This window comes from Bacillus rossius, chromosome 14 (genome assembly GCF_032445375.1).
Source record: "Bacillus rossius redtenbacheri isolate Brsri chromosome 14, Brsri_v3, whole genome shotgun sequence".
Taxonomy (NCBI): Eukaryota; Metazoa; Arthropoda; class Insecta; order Phasmatodea; family Bacillidae; genus Bacillus; species Bacillus rossius.
Genome location: NC_086341.1, coordinates 9,523,464 through 9,546,596, shown reverse-complemented (window position 1 = coordinate 9,546,596; position 23,133 = coordinate 9,523,464). Strand labels below are relative to the sequence as shown.

The window sequence follows — 23,133 nt, the reverse complement described above, 5'->3', positions numbered from 1 at the left end:
ATACCCGAAGTTAAACTCGCTCGTTAGACTTCGTTGTCGAAATAAAATAAAAAATTATGTTTCTTCATATCCTTAAATCTTCTCTATGCTAGTTTATTTGTTGAATTTGTTCTAAATAATGTCGTGTTTTTAAGTTTTATTTAGATAGCACCACTCTTGTATTGAAGCAATGTTGAAGATAGGTGTGCTGTCTGAATTTTAAGTATCAAAGTTACAACAAATCATAAGAATATTTTCATTCTATAATGGGAGGTGGCGATTTGGTAAGTGGTTGATTAATATAATTCTATATAACCTATAGTCTTCCTCTTCAACTCGAAACGTGTTCTTGCAATAGCGCATCAATAGGATGATAAGGAGGTTTCACATACCTTAAATCATGGCTTGAAATAATTACTTAACTTTCGCCCTCTAACATCCTATTGTGATGCTTGAAGAAAGAATGCCTCATTTTTGTCCTTCGAACACTTTGGGTCTTCCACACATTATCTTCCTGTAAAGGCCCCCCACACACGATCAGTCTCGTGGTTAGGTATTCTTTTTTAATGTTGTTATGGTAATCTTTACTTTTGATGTTCCACAAAAAATTAATGTTCATGCCACAACTCTATAAAATTAGCAAGAAAATCTTTCGACCAGGAAGCCATTTCAGAGGAATAAATCTATTTCACAATAAACACAAACTATATCTCTCCCTTTTCTATGACACAAACCTAGAACAAAAGCAAACAAAGATTATTTAAACAAAGATGTCTGATTCGAAGCTCAGCTGTTTATTAAATGGACTGATTGCTTGGACTGACAGTTTGGACTGACGGAATGTCTATACCCCCACATGGCAGTTCTGACTATGGGCTTTCGAGCCCACAGTCCGATTTGATGGAAAGTTATCAGTCCGTCAGTCCATCAGTTCAAACTGTTCAGTCCAACGTCCTTGCACACACACGGCAGTTCTGGCTGTTCAGTTCCGACTAACTGTCAATTTGGACTGATCGTGTGTGGCGCCCTTTAAGCTGGAATCACAATGCCCCGACGGGTCCGACACGACCGGCCCGACACGACAGGTCCGACAAACCGTCGTGCAGCATCTCAGCACGACATATTTAAAAGCGTAGGGTCACAATACCACGTCAAAAATAACCCGACGATTAGACAGCCCAGTGGTCAAAATTATGGAATACTCCTATGAAATTTATACCAATAATAGTAAATATGGAAAGACGATGCAAAACATTAATAGAACTTAAAACGAATAATCAAAACGTGAAGCTGTATCAGTAAAAATATGTCCAAATTATGTATCTGGCTCCTACCATGTAGATACACTGTGTGTCTCCCTCCCATCCGTTCTTGCACTTAAATTTGTCTTACTGTCCTCCACTGCACCTTCTAAAATCACACACCTCTGTCACCAAGTATAGGTTCCATACTATAGCCACGTACTCTAGCATCAGCCAGACAAATGTGGTGTTCACTTTAGTCTTAACCCTCTTGATAGTTATTAAGGACAGCCTCATATGTAAATTAAAAATCCAATTTTTTTTTTTTATTTCCTGATATGGTTTCAAATCAATCTCTAAGAGGGCATTGTGATATTTTAATTAGTTTAACCAGTAGGCAGAACAGTAAGATACATTTTAAATTATGTGAACTGTTGGTTTTGTTAGGTTAGGTTATTTGTATTTAAAATAGTATGACATAGAATGCAAAGTTGATTAGGTTAAATTAGCTACATATGTACCTATTTTGTAAGATACGTGTGGGGCTTTGCACTACAAACAATACTTAAAATTTTAACCGGTAACTATTCTGTGAAAGTGCATTGTGATAATTTGAGTAGTTTACCTACCATTTTAACAGGTTGCCAGTTAAAGCAACTACTAAGAATATCACATTGCAACAAAAAAAATCCATAATTATTCCAGATTTTTTTTTTTAACTCCCTAAATATGTATTGAATAGGTTTTGCTCTAACCAGAGTATAAACTGATATCCAAATTGTTTCCAAAAAAAAATTACTAATGTGCATCAAGAATATTGTTCTTATTCCTGTGGCTAAATACCCATTTGCCATTAATGTTTCATCTCTGTCAGGTTCATTTCCAGCTAGCTCACATTGATGTAATTTACAAAATTACTGTAACCTCGTCAACCAGGATAAATTGGTTGGGCCAGAAGTCAGGTTATCCAGAGAATTTGGCAAAAGTCTTTCTAAGGCTACAACGTAACTTTGTACAGAAAGAGTCTTTCAGAAAAATTAACGAACAAAAAACATTTGAAACATATTTCTGCATACAAACACACTGTCACACTTACAACAGGTGTACAATAGAGTCTGCTTCTCAGTAAGATAACTTGTAAGATTCTGCAGCTGTTAATATGGTGATGCTTGTGAGTGCACTGCCTTTGATCCATTGGGCATGGAGGACATTATTGTCTACCATCTGGGATTTTTAAATTTTTCATTGCAAATTTAACTATGGATTATTTATTCAAATTTTTGGCCTAATGTGGCATAAATACCATCTTCTCGTCATACTCTGATGTTTGTTAGCTGGCTTGTATCTTGAACCACTAGGAGGAAAAAAAAGTTATTTCGTGCTAGTGTCTACAATTATCATAATTTATACCCCAGTCCGTAAATATTGATGCTAACAAGCACCCTAGACTAGTACCTGTGCCCTTTCGAGCCATAAAATGTTATACTTAAGTTGTACTGCGAGATGTTACTGGTCATTTGAAAACCCAAGCTGGCGAGGCATAATCCCCTTTTAAGCCCTCCCTGATCTTTGTGTAGGTCTTCTTTATCTTTATTTATTTTTTTATGTCCCTTTAAGTTGTTCTGGGTTAGCTGTAGAGCAGAGTTGAAGACCGCTGACTTATCGAGGATCTATAGAACCGTTCGTTGCTTTGACGAAGTGGGGTAACAAGTGGTAAGTCACTGGTCACACATTTGATTTCCAAGGGCCCGGGTTCGAACCCCGTTCTGGGCGCCTAGATTGTTGGTTTTCCCGTAGTTTCCGGAAGCAGCTCCAGGCAAATGGCCGGGAAGGTTTCTTTCTACGTGACCCGGCCGAGTCGTCTCCCGACGTCCGTGGGGACGTGTCATCGTCTGCGCGACGACCTCGCTGTTGACGAGACATTGCTCCGCAGAACCTGAAGAAGTCATGGCACCCGTCGACCATGCGCAACATGGAGAAGGTGTGGAAGGCGGAGCAGAAGAACGACCAAGAGAAGAGGAGGATCGCGGAGCTCCAGCGAGAGATCCGAGAGGAGCGGGCGCGGGAGGACATCAAGAAGTTGGCGGAAGACACGGGAGTCGTCGAGTGAGTGGTGTCAAGACTTGTCCTTGGTGTTTGTTCATCGACGTCCCTTCCCTTGATGCTAGTGGACCGGTCAGGGTTGCCAGCATGCTAATTTAATCCTCTCTGCTACAATTCAAATTAAGATGAACCATAATTATTTAGGTTTTCCCCGGGATTCGGATTCTCAATCCCATTTGCTGTTAGTTTATTAGTATTATTTTCAATTATGCATACTAGCCTAAAGCCTATAGAGTTTGGCAGATGTGTTTTAAGCTGTTTCCATTCACACTGCTGAATGCTGTTTACAATAAAGGTTTTAGTCCTTAAAAAGTCAACAGCTGTAAAAAAAAAATTACCTACTTTCAAACTAAATTTTTGGATTGTAAATTATTTTATTTTCAGACTTGTTCACACTCCTGCATTTATGCCGATAGGCTAATTCTGAAGGGGGTGGAGGGGGGGGGGGGGTAGAACCCAATAAGCTGATATCAAAACCCGAACTCTTCGTGTCAATTATTTTGGAGCTCCAACCACCTGTGCCACAGAGAGCTACGTTTACAAAATTCTTTTAAATGTTATCTAAGTATTTTTCAAATGACTTAAGTTTCTAGAATGATGCTTGGTAAAAGTTCCACACATTGCAATAAGTCATGAAGTATGCATGTAAAGAGTTATTTTCGTAAATTTGGATTTAAAAAATAAAATAAGCAGCTATTTACTGCATAGCCTTGCATTATATTTTATTAAAAAATTGGCTAGAAGGGTTATAAAATATGTAGTTACTAATTTTTATTTCTGCTATTCATTAGATAGTTTTTACTAATGAGTAGAAATATAAAGTTTGGCTAAGGTGATATGTATTTATTAATCAACATTTCCTTCCCATTTTTTTTACCACAGACTTTATTATGTTGCCTTTACTCATGAAGTGTATGCTCGTTAGAAATGTTAGTTTTCTGGAAACATATTTTTGGGAAAATTTTCCTGTAATTTACTGGAAAATCTACATAACTGAATGAACTTTCAGAGAAATGTCATAAATAAGTTTTATCAACTTTTTTATACAAACAGAACCAAAAAAAAAACATACATGTTATCTTTCTTTACCGCCTAATGCCTTGCTCAACATTTCAGTTGGGTAGGACCCATGCAACAGTATTTATCAGTCTGCAGGACAGAAATATTTTTTTATAATGCAGAGCAACGTATTTTAAATTATGTAAATCTATCAAGGGTTTCGCCAGCCGATGGCCTGGGGGCCTGTTGTGGGAAAAGTATTTTTTTTTTGCATTTGGCTACATTTTTTTGAATCTCTAGGGCTCTAGGGGGGGGGGAACTGCCCCCCCTACCCCCCTCCCCTGGCGACGCCCCTGAAATCTACCTATATTGGTAATGGAAAAATAAGATTCGGCATGTGTGGTTATATTTTTCGGAAATTTTCCCTGCTCTTTTCTCTAACCCTCGTTTGTTGTGAAACAGTGCAGTTGCGTGTGTCCCCAGGAAGAAGGACGGGATGAAACTGGACTGGATGTACAAGGGGCCCAGCGGGGCCGTCGACCGGGAGGAGTACCTGCTGGGGTGTCGCATCGACAAGACGTTTGAGCAGATGGAGCAGGCGGAGAAACCGTCGACGTCCGCCTCGGCCAAGAACTCGGTCGAATATGGTGCGTGCCCTCTCGAGACGGTGGGAGGAGAGTCCATTGGTTAACCCATTTGCATCCACTCACTTTAATGTTAGACATACCATGGAATCCATAAACTTTTTTATACATTACTATTATTAAAGTTATTTTCCATTTTCATTATATTTTTATTCTTTAAAAAAAATTTTAAAAAATAGTTTAAGTTTCACGATGATATACCTTTGTTATAACAATACTAGCTACTCTGAGTGGTTATTTTCATTCTAAATTGATTTTTTCAAGTTTTACGGGCAGATTAGCCATTTTGCGTACCAGTACGCCTACGGTGTTATCGGCCAGAAAAACAGCTGCGTACTAGTACGCTTGTAGATGCAAATGGGTTAATGTCATGGGGGTTACTGGAAAGAATGTTGGTAGTCAACAGAAACGGTTACCTACATTAAAAGTAAAAAAAAAAAGTGTCTTTTATCCAGCACATTCGAAACCACGGCCATGCCTGATTAGTAGGGTACAAGATTAGGTAAATATTTACTTGGGCGGTATTTCAGAAAAAAAATGTTAAAAATCCGAAAATACCTTTATTATATGCTCTTCAACTTCCTCTTTTCATTAAAAGCGGCGGAGATTATAAATTCCAAATACTTTAGTAGATATCGAATTTTTAAATTTCAGCACAAAACCAGCGCATTCCTGTGGCGTGCGTGCACCATTGTTTCTTGTTTACGTACAAGTATCTGTTTTTTTATTGGATAATGATGTCACGTGATTGTTCGTGATAGGCCAGAATTCAAATGAACTAATACGTGATTATTTAGTTCAATTATTGTTTAAAACGGTGTTTAATTACCGCCTCCAACTTAGGTGAGTTTTTAACGTTTCTAATTTTAAAGTCTTATTTGTTATTTTGATATTGTTGCGCAAGTAATAAGTAACAAAAATATTTACGTGAGTTGTTACTGTACATCCTTTGTTACGGGTTTGTTAGGTAAGGTCAGTTACATTATAAATAATTTAAAACTAAAGAATAATTAAAATTAATTCACATTATTTTTAATATCACCTTAGTTTGAAAGTATTTATAATGTAACTGACCTGACCTAATCGACCATTTTAGTTTACTGTTCACCCTCTGTCCGGGTTTGTTTGGTCAGGTCAGTTACATTATAAATATTTTAAAACTAAACAGCCATTAAAATTAATTCACAAAATAATTTTTAATGTCGGCATAGTTTGAAAGTATTAATAATGTAACTGACCTGACCTAATCAACCATTTTATTAATTACGCATTCACGATTCACGTATTCACGAACACACGGCAAAATAACAAAAATGGCGCCGCTCGAATGGTTCCACAGGTCTTGTATTGCAAAATTAAAAAATTTGATATCTCCTAAAGTATTTGGAATTTCTTATCTCCGCCGCTTTTAATGAAAAGAGGAAGTTTAAGAGCATATGATAAAGGTATTTTCGGATTTTTAACATTTTTTTTTTTGCAAATACCGCTCAACTACATATGATGAAATTTAAAAATTCGATATCTCCTAAAGTATTTGGAATTTCTTACCTCCGCCACTTTTAATGGAAAGAGGAAGTTGAAGAGCATAAAATAAAGGTATTTTCGGATTTTTAACATTTTTTTCCGGAAATACCGCCCAAGTAAATATTTACCCAAGATTATATGGTGAATTGCGATAAAATCTAAATAACACCAAAAAGGATTCAATAAACCATGTTACACCAAAACTCAAGTGAATACACCACACAGCACCGAAATGTGATCGAAATCATGAAAATAATCAGCATTTTCGCTCAAAGCTTAAACTTGAGTGACAACTACCTAATCTTTTAAATATTAAGTTCATTGCAGAAACAGTTTCAAAATACTTAATTTATGGAAACAACTGTTTTAACGACCGGAATATCAATTTATACTGATTCACCATCATTAGTGTGTTCCAAGCACCATTTACGCAATATTTCGGATGTAGCAAAAAAAATATTTAAATTAAAAATTTTTCAATTGTCTTTTTGCATTTGATCAATGCTTATTTCAAATTTTATATTGTAAAAGTGCATAATATATCATTCAGAATGACACTGTTTTGGTGAAGTATCAGTGAACAAGTAAGTGTTGCATTTGTTGAAGATTGTGTTTTTTTTATGAATAAACAGTGTTTGTGAAAATAAAAATCGTACCACCAAAATCTCTTGTTTTAGAAACAAAACTGGCCGCTACCCTATTGCTTGAATCTGTGTGTGAATGTACGAGTGACTGGTTTTAATGTAGTAGCGCACCTATTTTTTTATTATTTTTTTTTATACTATTTGCTGTATGTTTAATCACTTTCCTTTTCATGAATGTCTATGCTTAATTTTTAATTACTTTAAATTAGTTATGGTTAAATCTATTGTAATAGTTAATATTTAAACATTAAGTTCAATTTTTAATTTGTTCTCTAAATATTTAGTCAACATCTGCTTATATCGTGCTTAATTTTTAATATTCCACTATTTGATGTAATTGCAAAAAGTGGTTAAGTGTAAGGAAGGCGTACCGTACCGCCTTAACTTCGCCACCAATAAAGACGATAAATAAATAAATAAAAGTAAAACCACAAAATCTTGTCTCTACATGTTGTGACATTGGACTGTACGCGAACAAGTACCCAAGTCCACCCGTTGTGTCCGACCGATGAATGCCCGGGTTGTAATCTGTGCTGGTGGCTTGGAGCAGTGCCGTGGCGGGGCGGACGCCGGACGGGTCTCGTGTCCCCTTGCAGACTGCGTGCCCCCCTCGATCTTCTCCGGCGGGGACGAGCAGGTGGACATGGCCCGCAAGCTGCAGGAGGACCCGTTGCTGCTCATCAAGAAGAAGGAGATGGAGACTCGGGCCCAGATCCTCAACAACCCGGTCAAGCTGCGGCAGCTACGCGACATCGTGAGTGCGGTCGGGGGTTTATTTTAAATATACTGTACCATCTACAGTTTATACAGTACACTGATAATGTCATATCTTAAGACCCGACATTGCGTCCATGAGGACAATGTATTTATTCCCTCCATGTAACTTTTTCACGGATGATGAATTTCCTGCTTATAACGCTTGCTTTTGTAAAATTCAGTAACTGTAAAAAAAAAAAAAAATTTAAAAACCTAACTGTTCCAAATTGCATACTATCTGTGAAGCTCAACTTGTTAAAGGGTTTTCTTTACTCTTACATGCTTATTTACAATCAATGCTACTACATAGATGTAGATTGTTCAAATAGGTTTGTAAAGATGGGGGGGGGGGGGGGGATGTAAGTGTTCCAGAACACCAGAGCTGCGCGTTAGTGCTGACTAACGCTGCATATTCGTTATATTGAATTTATATTATGTTCGCAGTAACGTGTCTTTAAAAAAAAAAAAAACCCCTTTCGTTCCTTGCCATTGTAGTGTGTTTTCAGATGTACGTAAGCAGTCCTACAATAATTTAGTTTGCCAACTATTCTGCGGTGGCAGATAAAAAACCTTTAGCAAATTCAAACGACAAGAGTACCCATTAGTGGTTTTTAACATAAGATTTGTTACATAGCTTGGATGACATCAAAGTTTACGATTCAGACGGCGAACTCTATCGGCGGGCGTATAAACTACACGTGTAAATCTGTAAATTCGCGTCTAGATATTTTGTTACTTGGAAGGCAAATGTTTTATTTAAAGGATATTTATGAAGCGCTGCATTATTTGAAATAAATACACATTACCAAATTCCATATCCAAGTCCCATATTATAAGTTTATTTGAATCATGAACCACGTGAGAACATTTGCATTGGTTTGCTGTTTGTTACTAGTTACGGCCGAGCTACCAAACAGCGGCACATCTCGAGAAAAAAACATGTTTTCGAACACAGCCTATAAAATTTTCCTGCTTACATTGTTTGTCTGGGCTCAATCGACATAACGGACTGTACAGATACTAATAATAATCACAGACTTCTACTGTCGCGCACGGCCAACCTACCGAAGCCAAAAAAAAACGAGAACGTACTGGTCACAAGATGGCGTGGGAGCAGCAGCGTCACTCATTCCAACGCAGCGGGCGGGAAAATTCAAATTCAACATTTACACCCGGCCTGAACATTGTTTTTTTTTTTTTTTTTTTTTTTTCCTTACGCCCCCCTTGAAAAACATTATAACAGGATTCTACTGTAGTGCAAAACTTAGAAACTAAATACCGAAGCCAAAACAAACGAGAACGAACTGGTCACGAGATGGCGTGGGAGCAGCAGCGTCACTCATTCCAACGCTGCGGGCGGGAAAATTCAAATTCAACATTTACACCCGGCCTGAACATTTTTTTTTTTTTTTTTTCCTTACGCCCCCCTTGAAAAACATTAGAACAGGATTCTACTGTAGTGCAAAACTTAGAAACTAAATACCGAAGCCAAAACAAACGAGAACGAACTGGTCACGAGATGAAATGGGAGCATCAGCGTCACTCATTCCAACGCTGTGGGCGGGAAAATTCAAATTCAACATTTACACCCGGCCTGAACATTGTTTTTTTTTCTTTTCTTTACGCCCCCCTTGAAAAACATTATAACAGGATTCTACTGTAGTGCAAAACTTAGAAACTAAATACCGAAGCCAAAACAAACGAGAACGAACTGGTCACGAGATGGCGTGGGAGCAGCTGCGTCACTCTTTCCAACGCTGCGGGCGGGAAATTTCAAATTCAACATTCACACCCGACCTGAACATTGTTTTTTTTTTCTCTTACGCACCCTTGAAAAAAACATTATAACAGGGTTCTACTGTATTAACTACAGTATCTCATATCATGTGTTGTTAAAGATGTGGGACTGTGAGCTAGGCGAGTGATGTGGAAGGTTCGAGGATGGGGAGCTGAGGAGATGCGTGTGGGTGTCGCGTGCGCAGCTGAAGCAGAGCAACAAGCCCAGGAAGCACAAGAAGAGCAAGCGGAGCAAGAAGGAGAGCCGGAGGAAGGGCCGGAGCGACAGTGATAGCGACAGCAGCGACAGCAGCGGGGGGCCGGCCGCCGGGGAGGGGGAGGACCTGGACGCCCTGCTGGTGAGGAAGTACCGCGAGCTGAAGATGAAGCTGCGCGGGGCTGACATGGCGGACCTGGGCAGCAGCAGCGGGGACGACGACGGCTCGAGCGGCGACGACGGGGCCCCCGGGGAGGAGCCCCAGGGCCGGAAGAGGCGGCGCGGCGGGGACCCGGGCGAGGACGACGGCCGCCCCGGTGACCTGAGCAAGGGCTACGGCCTGCTGGTGAGTCGTTGGAACACACTGTCTGGTTACACGGCGGCGGTAGGGCTCACTTCATTAGTGGCGTAGCGTAGCCAGGATTTGTGTATGGGGGGTGTTAAGAAGCATGCGCCCCCCACCCCTCTATTAAAGCGGGTGGTCCGGGGGTCCACCCCCGGGAAAATTTGTTTTCGGTACTTAAATTTAAATATTGTAATGGTTGAATGGTAAAAATTTTATTAATTTTGATATGAAATTTGTTTGAGTGGTGAATAAGAAATTAATTAAAGATTTGGTGCCACGGGGGGGGGGGGGGGGGGGTGCAGAACTTCTTACACCCCCCCCCCCCCCTGGCTACGCCCCTGCACTTCATTACCCGTGGGATACAAGGAAAGGATAGTCCTGTTAATTAACTAGAGTTTACTCATCATTAGGGACGAGATTTTATGATCTAATTTTTATATTTTTATGTATCGTCTTTATTCATTAAAAAAAAATTTTTTTTTACAATCAAAAAATGAAACTGTAATATTTTCTGATACTACTTCACCAAAATAGTCTCGCTTTGATTGACTGAACCTATGCAGTCAAATCATTTCATTAGTAATTTTAATGTCTAGAATATATCTACTCAGAAAAATAAAAAATAAATCGTCTAATTATTCGTGTGTTTGAAACACGTGCCATCATGTATGTAAAAAAAAAAAATTACTGGTGTAAGAAATGCAAGATCAAACAATATTATAATAATTTTTTTTTTTTCAGTCCATTTAGGTAATATATTCTGGTTCAAAATTAACGCTAAATAAATCACATTCAATGAATTTACGATGACTTGAGATGGTGATTTATAGCATTTAAAATAATAACATTTAGCATTTTGAATTTGAAATTTAGCCTTTTGTAGCATTTTTAAAAACACGATTTAGCCAATTCTCTCATTTTACATTACTGAAGAGAAGTATATTTTTAAAAAGTGTAAAATAATACACATATTAATTATTAACAACCACAGAAATAAAGATCTAACACAACTACAAAGATAGCCTATCTTGGCAGGTTTCCAAAAAACTTTTTAGCAAGTATGAGTGCAATAAATTGAATACTTAAAATTACAATAAATATTTTTTAGCCGTGTTCATGGCCATAGTTGATGTAGAGTGCACAAATAATGTTATTGAAACTCGTTTTTTCAATTTTCGCCTTCTTTTGGTTTTCGATCATTCCAGAACCCGTTGCTTGCCGTTTTACCGACTTTTTTTCTTCATCCGATTTCTCGGTGAATCTTTTTTTTGCAGCCTGACGTCCCTCAGATTTAATGTGCTTTTCAAGTACATCTTTTTCCACTCCAGACGGCGATTACATAAATTGCACATTAAAATATTCGTATCACTTTCGTAGAACTGTTCATTTTTGTATTCATTTATGCGATCACGAATGGAAATTACGTTTCGTCCCATTTTTCCACGAGAAATAACAGTATACAACACATTCATGAGTATGCACGTATTTGTAAACACACCACCTTCCACAGACTACACAAGAACGCGGCTTTCACGTGAAACACAGACAGAAAATGGGTGCGGCAAAGCAGAGATGTCGCAATATGGTGGCCTAAAAACTTGTACTCTTCAAGATGACGGACACTCTTCCAGCTAGTTGTTCTTTGCTTTGTTTACAATCGCGAGGCAGGGATGGCCATTTTTCATTCAATATTTACGAACAATAGTGTTGTGAATGACGTGACAATAAGATACTTGTGCTGAATACGCCATAAAATGATGGTTTCTTTTGATACTGAACTGAAACGAAATACAATCGGTAAATAAATAATTGTGTAGAGTGAAGACGAATCTATGTTTTTTACCTTGATTTCGCATTTATCTCGGAATAGTCTAGATTTGGCATTTTATAGTGGAAAAAATATAATTTTAGCATATTTTCGCTTCTATTTCGCGAAAACGAAAAATCACCATCCCTAACGATGACTAATGTTTAAATTGCAACTACATATATGGATGGCTGTCCACAAAAACTGATCTCAATTTAATGGGTCCACAATTCACTCTCCCCAATGGAGCTCGTTTCGACAGTGGCTCTCTCCACTGCTCGCCTCTACCGCGCACCTCGGGGTCCCAACACACTGCCTCGCACTACTCCCTTGTCCGCTGCTTCGCAACATAGTCCCAGATGCTCTGAGCTCGTCGCTCGTCACCTGCTATTGTTCTCCGAGGGTAGTCGCGCACCCTCTTCACTTTGCTCCAGCTTTTAGTTCCAACATTACCTTATACACTTTTGTGTTCGCCCCAATGGAAAGTTATCGTAGCCCTCAGAAGTGTCACGTCATCAAAGCCCCCCCCCCCCCCCCCCCCCCCTCCCCCCGCCCGACTGAACACTCGAAGCTGCGAGATCAGTGGCATCGTAGTTGTTCCACTTCCCCGCGACGGTGCTCTCAGAACCCGCAGAACATTCCAGGCAGTAAGGCGCCTCAGACTCTGCAGGACAGTTTTGTAGTTGTGTGAAAGCAGCCCGCTAATGGGATGTCGTCGTAGTTGCGAGAGGAGGGTGAGGGTAAGGCACGGCCGTTACTTGTGTCTAGGAGGAGATGTGGTTATCCCTTGGAATCCTCCGGGTTTTTGCGCCGGGGTGGCTAGCCAGCCTTGTCTCTAGCAGCCTTGTAACAGTAGCTTCAATCGTGTAATTTTTAGGATCAAATTAGTTTATAGTTTTAACGTTTAATACACATCTTAAATGTTTCACGGTATTGCAGTACCATAAGTGTACAAACGAGAAAACCTCCATTTTGATGAACATTAACTGGTGCTCAATGAACATCATTTAAATTTACTTTGCAATCGGCATGTAATGCGGGAAGTAACTGTGCTTGGTGTGTACACATTGTTACACGTGCTTTAAGTTTCTGCAGCGATAATGACAAAATTCACTATTTTTTAATAGCGAAATTTACTTTTTCATAAAACCATAAATCTTCTCTCTATTCATGAATTAGTATAGTGATTGTGTCTTGTCAATTCTAAGTCTGGAATTGGCCAAATACATCAATTCTAATGGTATTAAATGATTCAGAAAACCAATGATTTAGAATTAAAGCTGGTTGTTGTTTCCCTTACAGTACAATCTTTAAATTGGGAGTAGTTTGTTAATTTTAATGCAGGTATCAAAATTGAATAGTCAATAGTTTAAATGTAGATTTTCATCTGACTGTTCAGGCAATCCCTCATTTATTGGCCAATACTGCAGGTAATGGCAGGTACCGTAATAACTGGCCGATACTCGATTAATAGGGGAATACTCAAATAATTGGTCATTTCCTGACTAATTGAGCAATTCCTGACTAATCTGGAAATTTCTGACCAATCAGGCAGGTTTATTAATCAGTCCTTTATTTTTTTTTTTTCTTTAATTCACCAATATTTTCACAGATTGACCTCGTTTTGGAGTCAATTTATCAGAAGTCATGCTTGATGTGATATGACTATTGTTCGGTCAAAACTGATTTTTTTTTCTTATCTATGGCCAAATCGTGTATGGAGTAATAAAGTTAATTGATAGGTAATTAGGTAATATTTTATTTTATTACTATCAGTACCACACAATATAATACCATAATTCGTCTGACTGCTGTAACAAGTGTTCTTCTTTTATCAATAGCAATAATTGTTAGTAAATACTAAATAGGTAATGTATTTCATTATTTATTTATAGTAAAATTTGTAAATAAAAAACAAGTTTTGTCTCTTGAGTATACAAATTGGGAATATGTAGATTTACAAGAGTCTGATGGAATTAGTCGTAATCAAATATGAGAATTGAAACTGAAATTGGAATCGCCTTATTTTTTGCAACCAACCCAACACTAATTTATGGTTTTTAGTCTAAATTTATTTTTATTTAATACTAGTGATGGGTCACATCCCAATTTTCTCGAATCTGAATCTCAAATTTGAAACCCAAAGAGTAGGCTTGTATCTCAAACTTGATCTCAAGGGTAAAAAATAAAATAATGTACAAAAATGGAAAAAAAAAAAAAAAAAAACAACAACTAGCCTATGCTGTTGAAACATTTAAACGGTAAGGTAGTTTGTGAATTAAGTTTTTTGGAATCAATATATATATATTTTAATTTTATTTACTGTATATAATTACATTTAAAAATTAGGTATACCTAATATCTTGGAGGAATGATAACAGGATAGTAATGAAGGAAAAAAAAATAATGACCTAGTGAACTTAAGAGGTAGTCAGTGCTGAATTTCGTAATTTACTTCATGTATTCTAATATGTTTTTCTTCGAATATAGAATCCTTCGAATACTAAGAATTTGTTGATATTTGAGTATTTGACTGGCCCGTCTCTAATTAATACCCAAACAAATTTTTAAGTAAAGACATAGTATCTTAATACATATATATAAATCCAGTGTCCTGATGTTTGTTTCCAGTGAACTCTTCACCAAGTCAACCGATTTCGATGAAAATGGCCATTTATGTGTAATATTTTCCAACTCGAGAGATAGGATGGTTCTTATTTTGATTAATGGTCTTAATAATTTATAATTAATAATAAATAATAAATAACCGATCGCCATGGGTAAACAAAAAAATCATAGGTCATAAACATACAAACAGTAATTGTGTGACATTTCTCTATGTCCAACACACTGTCATATAGCGCTATCCAGTTTGCTTTAACTCGCAGACAATAAAGCTCCATGTGTTTAGCCCGGGCAACGCCGGGTACTGCAGCTAGTGTGTGTGTGTGTGTGTGTGTGTGTGTGTGTGTGTGTATATATATGTATATATATATATATATATATATATATATATATATATATATATATATATACACACTAGATAATGCCCGGCATGCGTTGCAATGCCTCAATCAATTTTTTTTGTAATTATATATCTCTATATATCTTTCTAGCGGACCCGACAGACATTGTCCTGCCCAAATGTACTTTTTGTGAGATATGGATATGGCGGTAAGTATTTCTACGCTGGACATTTTGTATCTTCTCATTATACATACCCCTCCTCTTGGGCACGCCACTGCCGTTACCAAAACCCTTTCCCATGGTTACGCAGAAGGCAACAACAATGCAAAAGCCCGTTGCCATGGAGGCTAATTATCAACAATGCTTAGTTTTTTTTTTTGCTTTTAAAGCGTGTTTTTTTTTAGTTTTTTCTTAACTCAGAATCGAGATAAAATATCCAATTGTGAATCTAAACCATCCTCGAATCCCCGTGAACTCACACAAAAAATTTCATCAAAATCGGTCCAGCCGTCTAGGAGTTCAGTGACATACACACGCACACAAGAAATATATATATAAAGATATATATATATAAAGATATATATATATATCTTTATATATATATATATATATATATATATATATATATATATATATATAAAGATATATATATATATATAATGTGAGCGAGTCTTTTCTTTTCAGTACTCGCCAGAGATGTGTAACATCTAACCTCGGTAACGAGCACATTCACGTGTACTCACGTCGCAAGTGCACTTGTAATCCGAAACTCGGACACGAACTTTAACGTAGAATTCTTGGAAATTATGGCAAACGTGACAAATATACACGCATATTTTGTTGTGGTAAAGTGCCGTCACCTGTGGCCGCGTCGCAGGTGCCAGACTCCAAGAAGCACGCGCAGAGGAAGGCGGCGCGTCCCGACGCCAGGCCGGGGGCGGGGGTCCCGCCCGGGCCCCGGGTAGCGCCCCCGGACGCCCCCAAGCCGTGGGCGAAGCCGGACAGGAAGAGGCTGAGCGAGGCGGAGATGGAGTCCCGCAGGAGGGAGATGGTGGACAACGCCAAGTGGAGGGAGGCCGTCCGCGAGAAGAACGTGGCCAAGTACCGGGCCGAGGACCGCAGGGAGCGCCTGCAGCAGGGCAGGAACTACGACGCAGACTTCTCCAGGCGAGTCTCCTCTCGTGTTTGCGACTGCCCGGGGGTCCAGTTTCGCTCGCTCGCTCAACCCCCTCTCTTTCTATATCTCCCTACTGTCTCTCTCTCTCTCTCTCTCTCTCTCCCTTGCTTTCCCTCTCTTTCTCTCTTTTTTGGCGTGCGTGCCGTTTGTGTTTGCGACTAACTCACTTACGTTCCCTCCCTTTCTATATCTCCCTTCTCTCTCTCTCTCTCTTTCACTATACCTCTCTTTCTATCTCTCCCTTGCTTTCCCTCTCTTTCTCTCTCTCCCTTGCTTTCTCTCTCTTTCTCTTTCCCGTTTTTTCTTCATTTTTTCCTTCCATTTCTACAGATCTCTATGGAATAATTCTTTAATGATAATGAACTATCGGAGTAAAGTTTTGATTCTGTTACCCAGCTTTGTGTACTCGGGAAACTATCTTGTAGTGGGTGGTCATGAAATTTGTCTGGCTGATTTTGTGGTTAGTAAAATAAATTATTTTGACTTTTAGAAATAGTAGATAATGTGTTAAATGTATGTGATGAAAAAAAAAATTAAAACGAAAAGTACTATGCTACATTTATGTGAATGTGCAATGAAATATTATACATTTGTATACTAATTAATATGCACAAAAAAAAATCTGGTCAGATAACATTAGTACCAAGTGTTCGGTGTCCACTATAAACATGTGGGTACTGATCTATGCAATGTTAAAACACTGTGAAACAAATTCACTCTGGCCAAGCACACACACAGAATTTTGGTTGTGAGTTAATTCATAATATTTTACTTTATTTTGAATGAGCAAAAAACTAACATTATTTATTTAACAGTGATATTAAACTATCAGTTTTTTCAATAAAAAAAGTATTATACATTTGATGAGTTTTCCTTGGAAGCAAATTTTAATTGGTGCTAAGGTAGACGTATTTTTTACTTGGGAAAAATTTAGTTTTTTGTTTGTATTTTTGAAGTTGAAACAAATTATTTGACTGCATGTTTGTATATATTTTTTTTCCCAGGAAGCAGCTGTCTTATGCAGCATCGAAGAGCTCTATCGAGAGCAGGATCAAGTCCAAAGTGAACAATATCCAGCGGTCGGAGCGATCCATGCACGAGAATTTTGCCAGGAGGTGATAGGTGAGTCTTCGCTGGATTCACATTCTTCTACCATTAGACCTGTGCGAATATTCAAATTTATGAATACAAGTAGTTTATTATATTGTATTTGATTTAACTTTTGAGTACTAACACTTCAAAATAATGAATAATCAAATGGTTACAAATATTTGACATAGCATACCTTGTGAGTTTGTCGTATGCCAGCATTCACTGTTCAGGTTGTCATTTGTGCGATATAAATACCCGGTCTAGATGTTTAAACATTAATGATATATGTTATAGTAAAACACATGAACAATACTTTGTGTTTTAACACTCAACAATTTTCTAACTTTTTTCCACTACTGTTTCACAAAATAGTGGTAAAAATCGCATTGACAGTTACAAATGGGGACTATTTGTCCATTAAACTTTAAAACAAACTATTATTTGCATTCATTTCATTACTTTGGCCAGTACTGGGGAAAATAAATAAACATCAACCATTAATTAAAACACAACATACAAACACATGTAGCATGTGCATGTGTGTGTGTGTGTGTGTGTGTTGTTGTAGTAGTAGTAGTGGTTGTGGCTGTGTGTTGTTGTAGTAGTGGTTGTGTGCGTGTGAGGGGCTGTGTGCGGCTGTTCTAGTAGTAGTGGTTGTGGTTGTTTGTGTGGCTGTGTGTTGTAGTGGTTGTGGTGTGTGTGTTATTTTTATTATGGGTGGGTGTGTGTTATTTTTATTTTGTCAGCAGAGCATGTCCTCTACGCACTACTTCCAATCAGAGGCAAGTTCCCCCTCTCCTCGGGCCTATGGGCCTCTGTCCCAAGTTTTTACTGCATGTTGCCCAATGGATTGATTGATTTGTTCTTGTGCCGTAGCCGTGGTCACATCTCTCCGGTGCTAATCGCCCGCGACTTTATTTTCAAGCTATCTTGCCGCGACAAGCTTAAGGGACGTGATCCCTAAGTTTTGTTATTTTTAGTTTGCTAGTTTTGTTTTAGATCAGACTACTAACTAATCACTTGCGCTTATATACCGTGCCACTCATGCAGCTAGAGTTTGTGATTTTCTTCATTCCACCCTCAGTGGGAAATTCAATGCCTGTTTGCTTATAGTTGGCTCCCTATTTAACTTTTGCACTAACTTCTCGATTCTTGTTGCTTCATATTAATTTTCTGTTCTTGACCACTGGATACCCTTTTTGGTTCCAGTGGCGTGCAGGAAATATTCGTAAAAGTGCCCCAAGAAATTTACGCCTTTCTCTCTGGAAAGGATTCTACGCGTCTCCCCCCTTCTAGTCACTGCTACTAAACAGTCAATGATCTTATGTTGTTAAATCAAATTATATATAGTTTCCCCACTGATTGGGCTAACAAACGTTTCAACTTCTTAAAATTGATTTTTTTTTTTTTTTTTTGTGTATACATAACTGTTCAATTTGCACCAGTTATAATTGGTTTGTTATTGATAAATTCTAACAGCCGGGGCCCCCATGAATTATGAAATATGAAAAAAGAAAATAATGAAAACCATAATTACTTAATAAAAAGGGTAAGCTTTAAGCAAACTTCTTTTTTTTTATTACTTGAAAAACAATCCATTTTCTACTTCCTGTTATGAGAAGTAAGTTTCTTCTTTTTAATGTCCCTGTGTACCTCCTTTGAATATATGTACTGTATAGAAGTCGCCAGCCTAGGTTAAAATTTCTAATACTGTTTTGAGGTAGTTGGTTAATTCACCGCCGCAATCGCCACCATCTCTAGGGCATCGACTTGTGGTGGTCCCTAGCGGACAAGTGTCGAACTCTTCAAACACCCCTTCCCCCTCCAGTTGAACGAACTTGAGCTGCAGTGAATGATAGGTGGGGGGTGCGGGGAATGACAGCGGGCGACAGAGCTGCGCTCTAACGCGTAAATAACAACTAAGACGATACAGGACGTTACGGCAGCGCACTGCAGCGGTGAAGTTCCCAAGCTGCTCATCATACGCTTCTGAAGAACGTATAGTAAATCCTATCCACTCGCGACTTCTATACAGTATATATATTCAAAGGTACCTCTGAGTACATATACCTATTGTTTTTTTGTTTCGCCCACTTAAAGCAGCTTCCAGGGCTTATATAACAGAATTAATACGAAGCTTTTTTTAACTAGGCAAGGGGAGTGTCAGGAGTTTCTCTGCAACTCTGTTAAATGAAACACAGACTTGGCAGTAACACACACATATAATTAGCATAGACAAAAAATTGTACATTTCATAAATGTTACTGTATTTACAATTCTGCATTTGCTTATGACAAATTTTGGCTACTGCACTGATTAACATAGTTTGTAAAAGAGAATTCAGCAGACACATTGAATCCATACTTTCATTTACTCTGCCGTGTTTAAAGCATAAGCAATTCAATTACTCATTTTCTCACTTTCTAGTTACAACATTCGCTCTTTCGTTGTGAATATACAAAATTAAAATAACTGGCACGAAACATTATTCGAATACTGTACTTATATAAAATTTGTAGCTCTTTAAACAGTCTTGTTACTTTTTCAATTTTAAGTTTTAATAAGATGACTTTTTTTTTTAAATTTATATTTAACATTTTAACTTTTAAGATATGTTTTGGTTTAAATTAACTTGTTTTTCTTGGTTACATTTTGTTATTGAGAGTGTTTATGGGGTGAAAAAAGTCAAGAATTTTCATTGTGGTTCTGTTTTAGTCTCAAAAATAGGCTTCTCTTGATAGAAATTTTGCTGCCACAAGTAAAAAAAAAATGAAAAATGTTTTAGACCTTGGTGAGAGGTAGTAAAGAAAAAGGTATTGAAAAAAGACATTAAAAGGGAAATAAAAAGCCAGGCACTTTTATTTCTGCAGTCCATTTGAAATCCTGCAAGTCTTAAAATGTTCTCAACACACTATATAGAAATGTTCGTAAGGCTCATGTCTCACACCATGTTAGTTATTTAACTGTCATGTCATTACTATTTTTGAGGGCTTTTCCTGCAATTTTATTACATTAGCATCTTAAAGATTCTGAACAGATTTTTCTAAATATTATCAAAGGCACTAAAAAGTAATGCAAATGTTCATAATTATGTTCACTTGCATGAATTTTTGCAGCTTGAAGATAACGTTTACTAAATATCTAGTAAAAAAAAAAATTACCCAGGATGTGCACATTCTGGAAAGTCAGGAAAGTTGGAATTTGTCTGGAAAATTCAGGATTTACTTGAAATCCTGGAAAAGTCATGAAAATTCCCCAGTGTTAACTATTTTAGAGGGAAATATAATACTGCAGTCTTTATTAACCATGACTGAAGGCATTTTTTCCCCCCCTTTCTGATGGTTAGCACACAGTCACACACAATGTAAATTGGTGTTTCGCAATATTCTGTTTGGACTAGACCAGCTATGGTGGATGGTGCAGGCTGTAGTTTCTTTATTTGGACGGTCTCTGGGTAAAAGGTAACAAGTCAAGAATTCACTTTTTCGGGAGAAACAAAAAAAAAACTCTTAGATAAAAATTGAATTTTAAATACCCAAATTTTTCTTGCGTCATTCTCTTACTTACCAAACATATTTTTTTCATCGTAGTTTGACGATGATTAAAAATGCATGACATGTTCTATGTATACTCAAGTTTATTGCCGGAATAAACTTAAAAAAAAAAATAAAAAAAAAGTGACTTGTTACATTTTGCCCATGGACCGTCCATTGCTTTCAAAAATTTTCGAAATATGTAAATTAAAAAAAAATTAGAAGGGGGGGAAATTGGGAATTTTTGGTGAGGGAAATGTGAGGTGAATTTCGTCACAGATTTAGCTGGGCCGCCGTGTTGCAGGGACAGTGACGACGAGGGTGCGGGTCGCGGGACGGGCGACGGTCAGGCGGGGGCCAGGGCTGCCACCGCGACCAGGCCGAGCGCGCCTAGCAGGACGGCCGCGGGGAACGGCCGGACGGCCGTGCTGTAGTGCGGGCAGTACGGGCACTGGTAGGAGCCGCACACCTCGCAGATGCTCAGCACGTAGAGCGGCGTCGAGCTCACCAGCACCTGCTCGAAGTGCTCTGCAACCGGGAGGTGCAAAGCCATTGTAATCCTGCACCTCCTTCACTTTGTGCGATATTGTAACCTAAAACTCGAGTTAATAGATGTGTGTTTTATCATCATTTGCGTGACTCTTGTTTGCAATTTATTTTATTCTGATTTTTTCCCAACTCTTGACAACTTCTGAAAAATTATAAGAAGAAGAAAAGGTATCTTTAATTGTATTAACGTTAAATTAGTTTTTTAATTGAAGATCACATTCATTGCAATCATCTGCTGCAATGCGCGCTCGTTGGAGCGATAATGAAGCGTTCGCTACACGTATTTACTTATTTCCTTGTTCGCCAAGTACAAACAAAATTTTTCTACCCCCACCACCAACACCACTTATACTGAGCAGCGAGACATGAAAAAGTTTTTTTTTTAAGAAGTGTTATCATTCATAAAATTTTCATAAAAAAAAGTAGTTATTTTATTTCATATGTCCCTTTTATTTGATGAAATAGAATTTAAAAAAAAATCATCAGCTTAAAATTTCTGTGTTGTTATTTATATTTTGAAAATATCTAGAGATGGACGAGTTGAGGTTTTTTGGCTTCGAGTCGAGTCGAGCCGAGTTTAGCAATTCATATTTCGAGTCGAGTCGAGTTCGAGTCACAAAATTTTTGAAGAGGTCGAGTCAGTTCGAGTTTCATAATTTTATAATTTTTTGCGTCGAATATGATGAATAAAATATTACTACACCCATTGATATAAAAATTGTGTATCCAAGATGCATCTGCATTATTTAAATATTTTAAATGATTAATTAGCAAATCATTATGTTATTTAAATATTTTAAATGATTAATTCAAATCATTATGTTATTTAAATATAAAAAACTAAGCTTTATTTCAACATGATTTCACAGTATCTTTAATGTAGCTATCCTAACCAAATCAACCGTCCACAATGTTTTAAAGTATTTATAATGTAGCTAACCTAACCTAATTGACCATAGTTATCATGAGTTGTCCAAAATAAACATTCACGGACACACTGCAAACGAAAAATATGGCGGCGTACAAATAAATACTGTTGCCTTGTTTATAGTATTTCCTTTTATCAACAACGCCATATTTATTTACATCGAACAAAAAAAAACGAAGATGTACGATCGGGAGTTTGGCTCTTTCGTCTGTGAAAAGAAGGCTTCCCGAGTTACGTAACTTTTTTTTTTCCGATCCACCGGCAGATCCCCACACGAACAAACAGCTCAGGGGATATAGGCCTTGTCACATTGTCACATTCTCAATGTAAATACACTTTCCGCGGCAAGATTATTCGCCCGGAACTTGTTACAACTACAAGAATATGAATATGTTTTTAAATAAATATTTCATGCATTTGATTTGGCGATCAGTAACTGATTGCCAAATAAAATGCATGAGCGTTGTTATTATTATATTTTATTCAAACAAAAAGAAAGTAATTTTATCCTAAACGTTATTGACACGCAGCGCTGCGTAGCGGATCACAGCTAAATTTAGTTCCAAAATGCAAGGCTGGCTGGCCTAACACGCAGCCATTTTCACGCATCACGGCTTGGTGTTATTTACTAAATATTACAATATAATTATTTTATGTTTTTATGTTTAGGTTACGGAAATCTCTTGTTTATACGAGTTATTATAAACGGGGCACGATAAACGTGATGATTATTAATATATGTGCGTTTTACAACAAATTTTTCTTCAGTGAAAATCCATTGACGTATTTTGTAAACAAATGCGATACCGTATTTGAAGTAAGCACAGGATGAAAAACAAAATGAAAACAGT

The 23,133-nt window shown here is 37.6% G+C and overlaps 2 protein-coding genes across 2 annotated transcripts in view; one reads left to right on the top strand and one right to left on the bottom strand.

Moving 5' to 3' along the window:
* Positions 1-81: 81 nt before the first annotated feature.
* Positions 82-21,219, top strand: LOC134539115 (pre-mRNA-splicing factor CWC25 homolog). Its single transcript, XM_063380854.1, has 8 exons — positions 82-263; positions 3,154-3,326; positions 4,806-4,969; positions 7,731-7,888; positions 9,873-10,229; positions 15,881-16,170; positions 17,185-17,302; positions 21,110-21,219. Exons 1-7 carry the CDS (start codon positions 246-248, stop codon positions 17,297-17,299), a joined length of 1,275 nt encoding a protein of 424 aa, XP_063236924.1. The 5' UTR covers positions 82-245; the 3' UTR covers positions 17,300-17,302; positions 21,110-21,219.
* LOC134539114 (thioester-containing protein 1 allele S1-like) overlaps positions 19,476-23,133 on the bottom strand; it is a 131,661-nt gene continuing 128,003 nt past the window's right edge. The window contains exon 29 of the mRNA XM_063380853.1: positions 19,476-21,333. Coding sequence (XP_063236923.1) covers positions 21,152-21,333 — 182 coding nt within the window. The 3' untranslated portion in view covers positions 19,476-21,151. The remainder of the gene's footprint in view (positions 21,334-23,133) is intronic.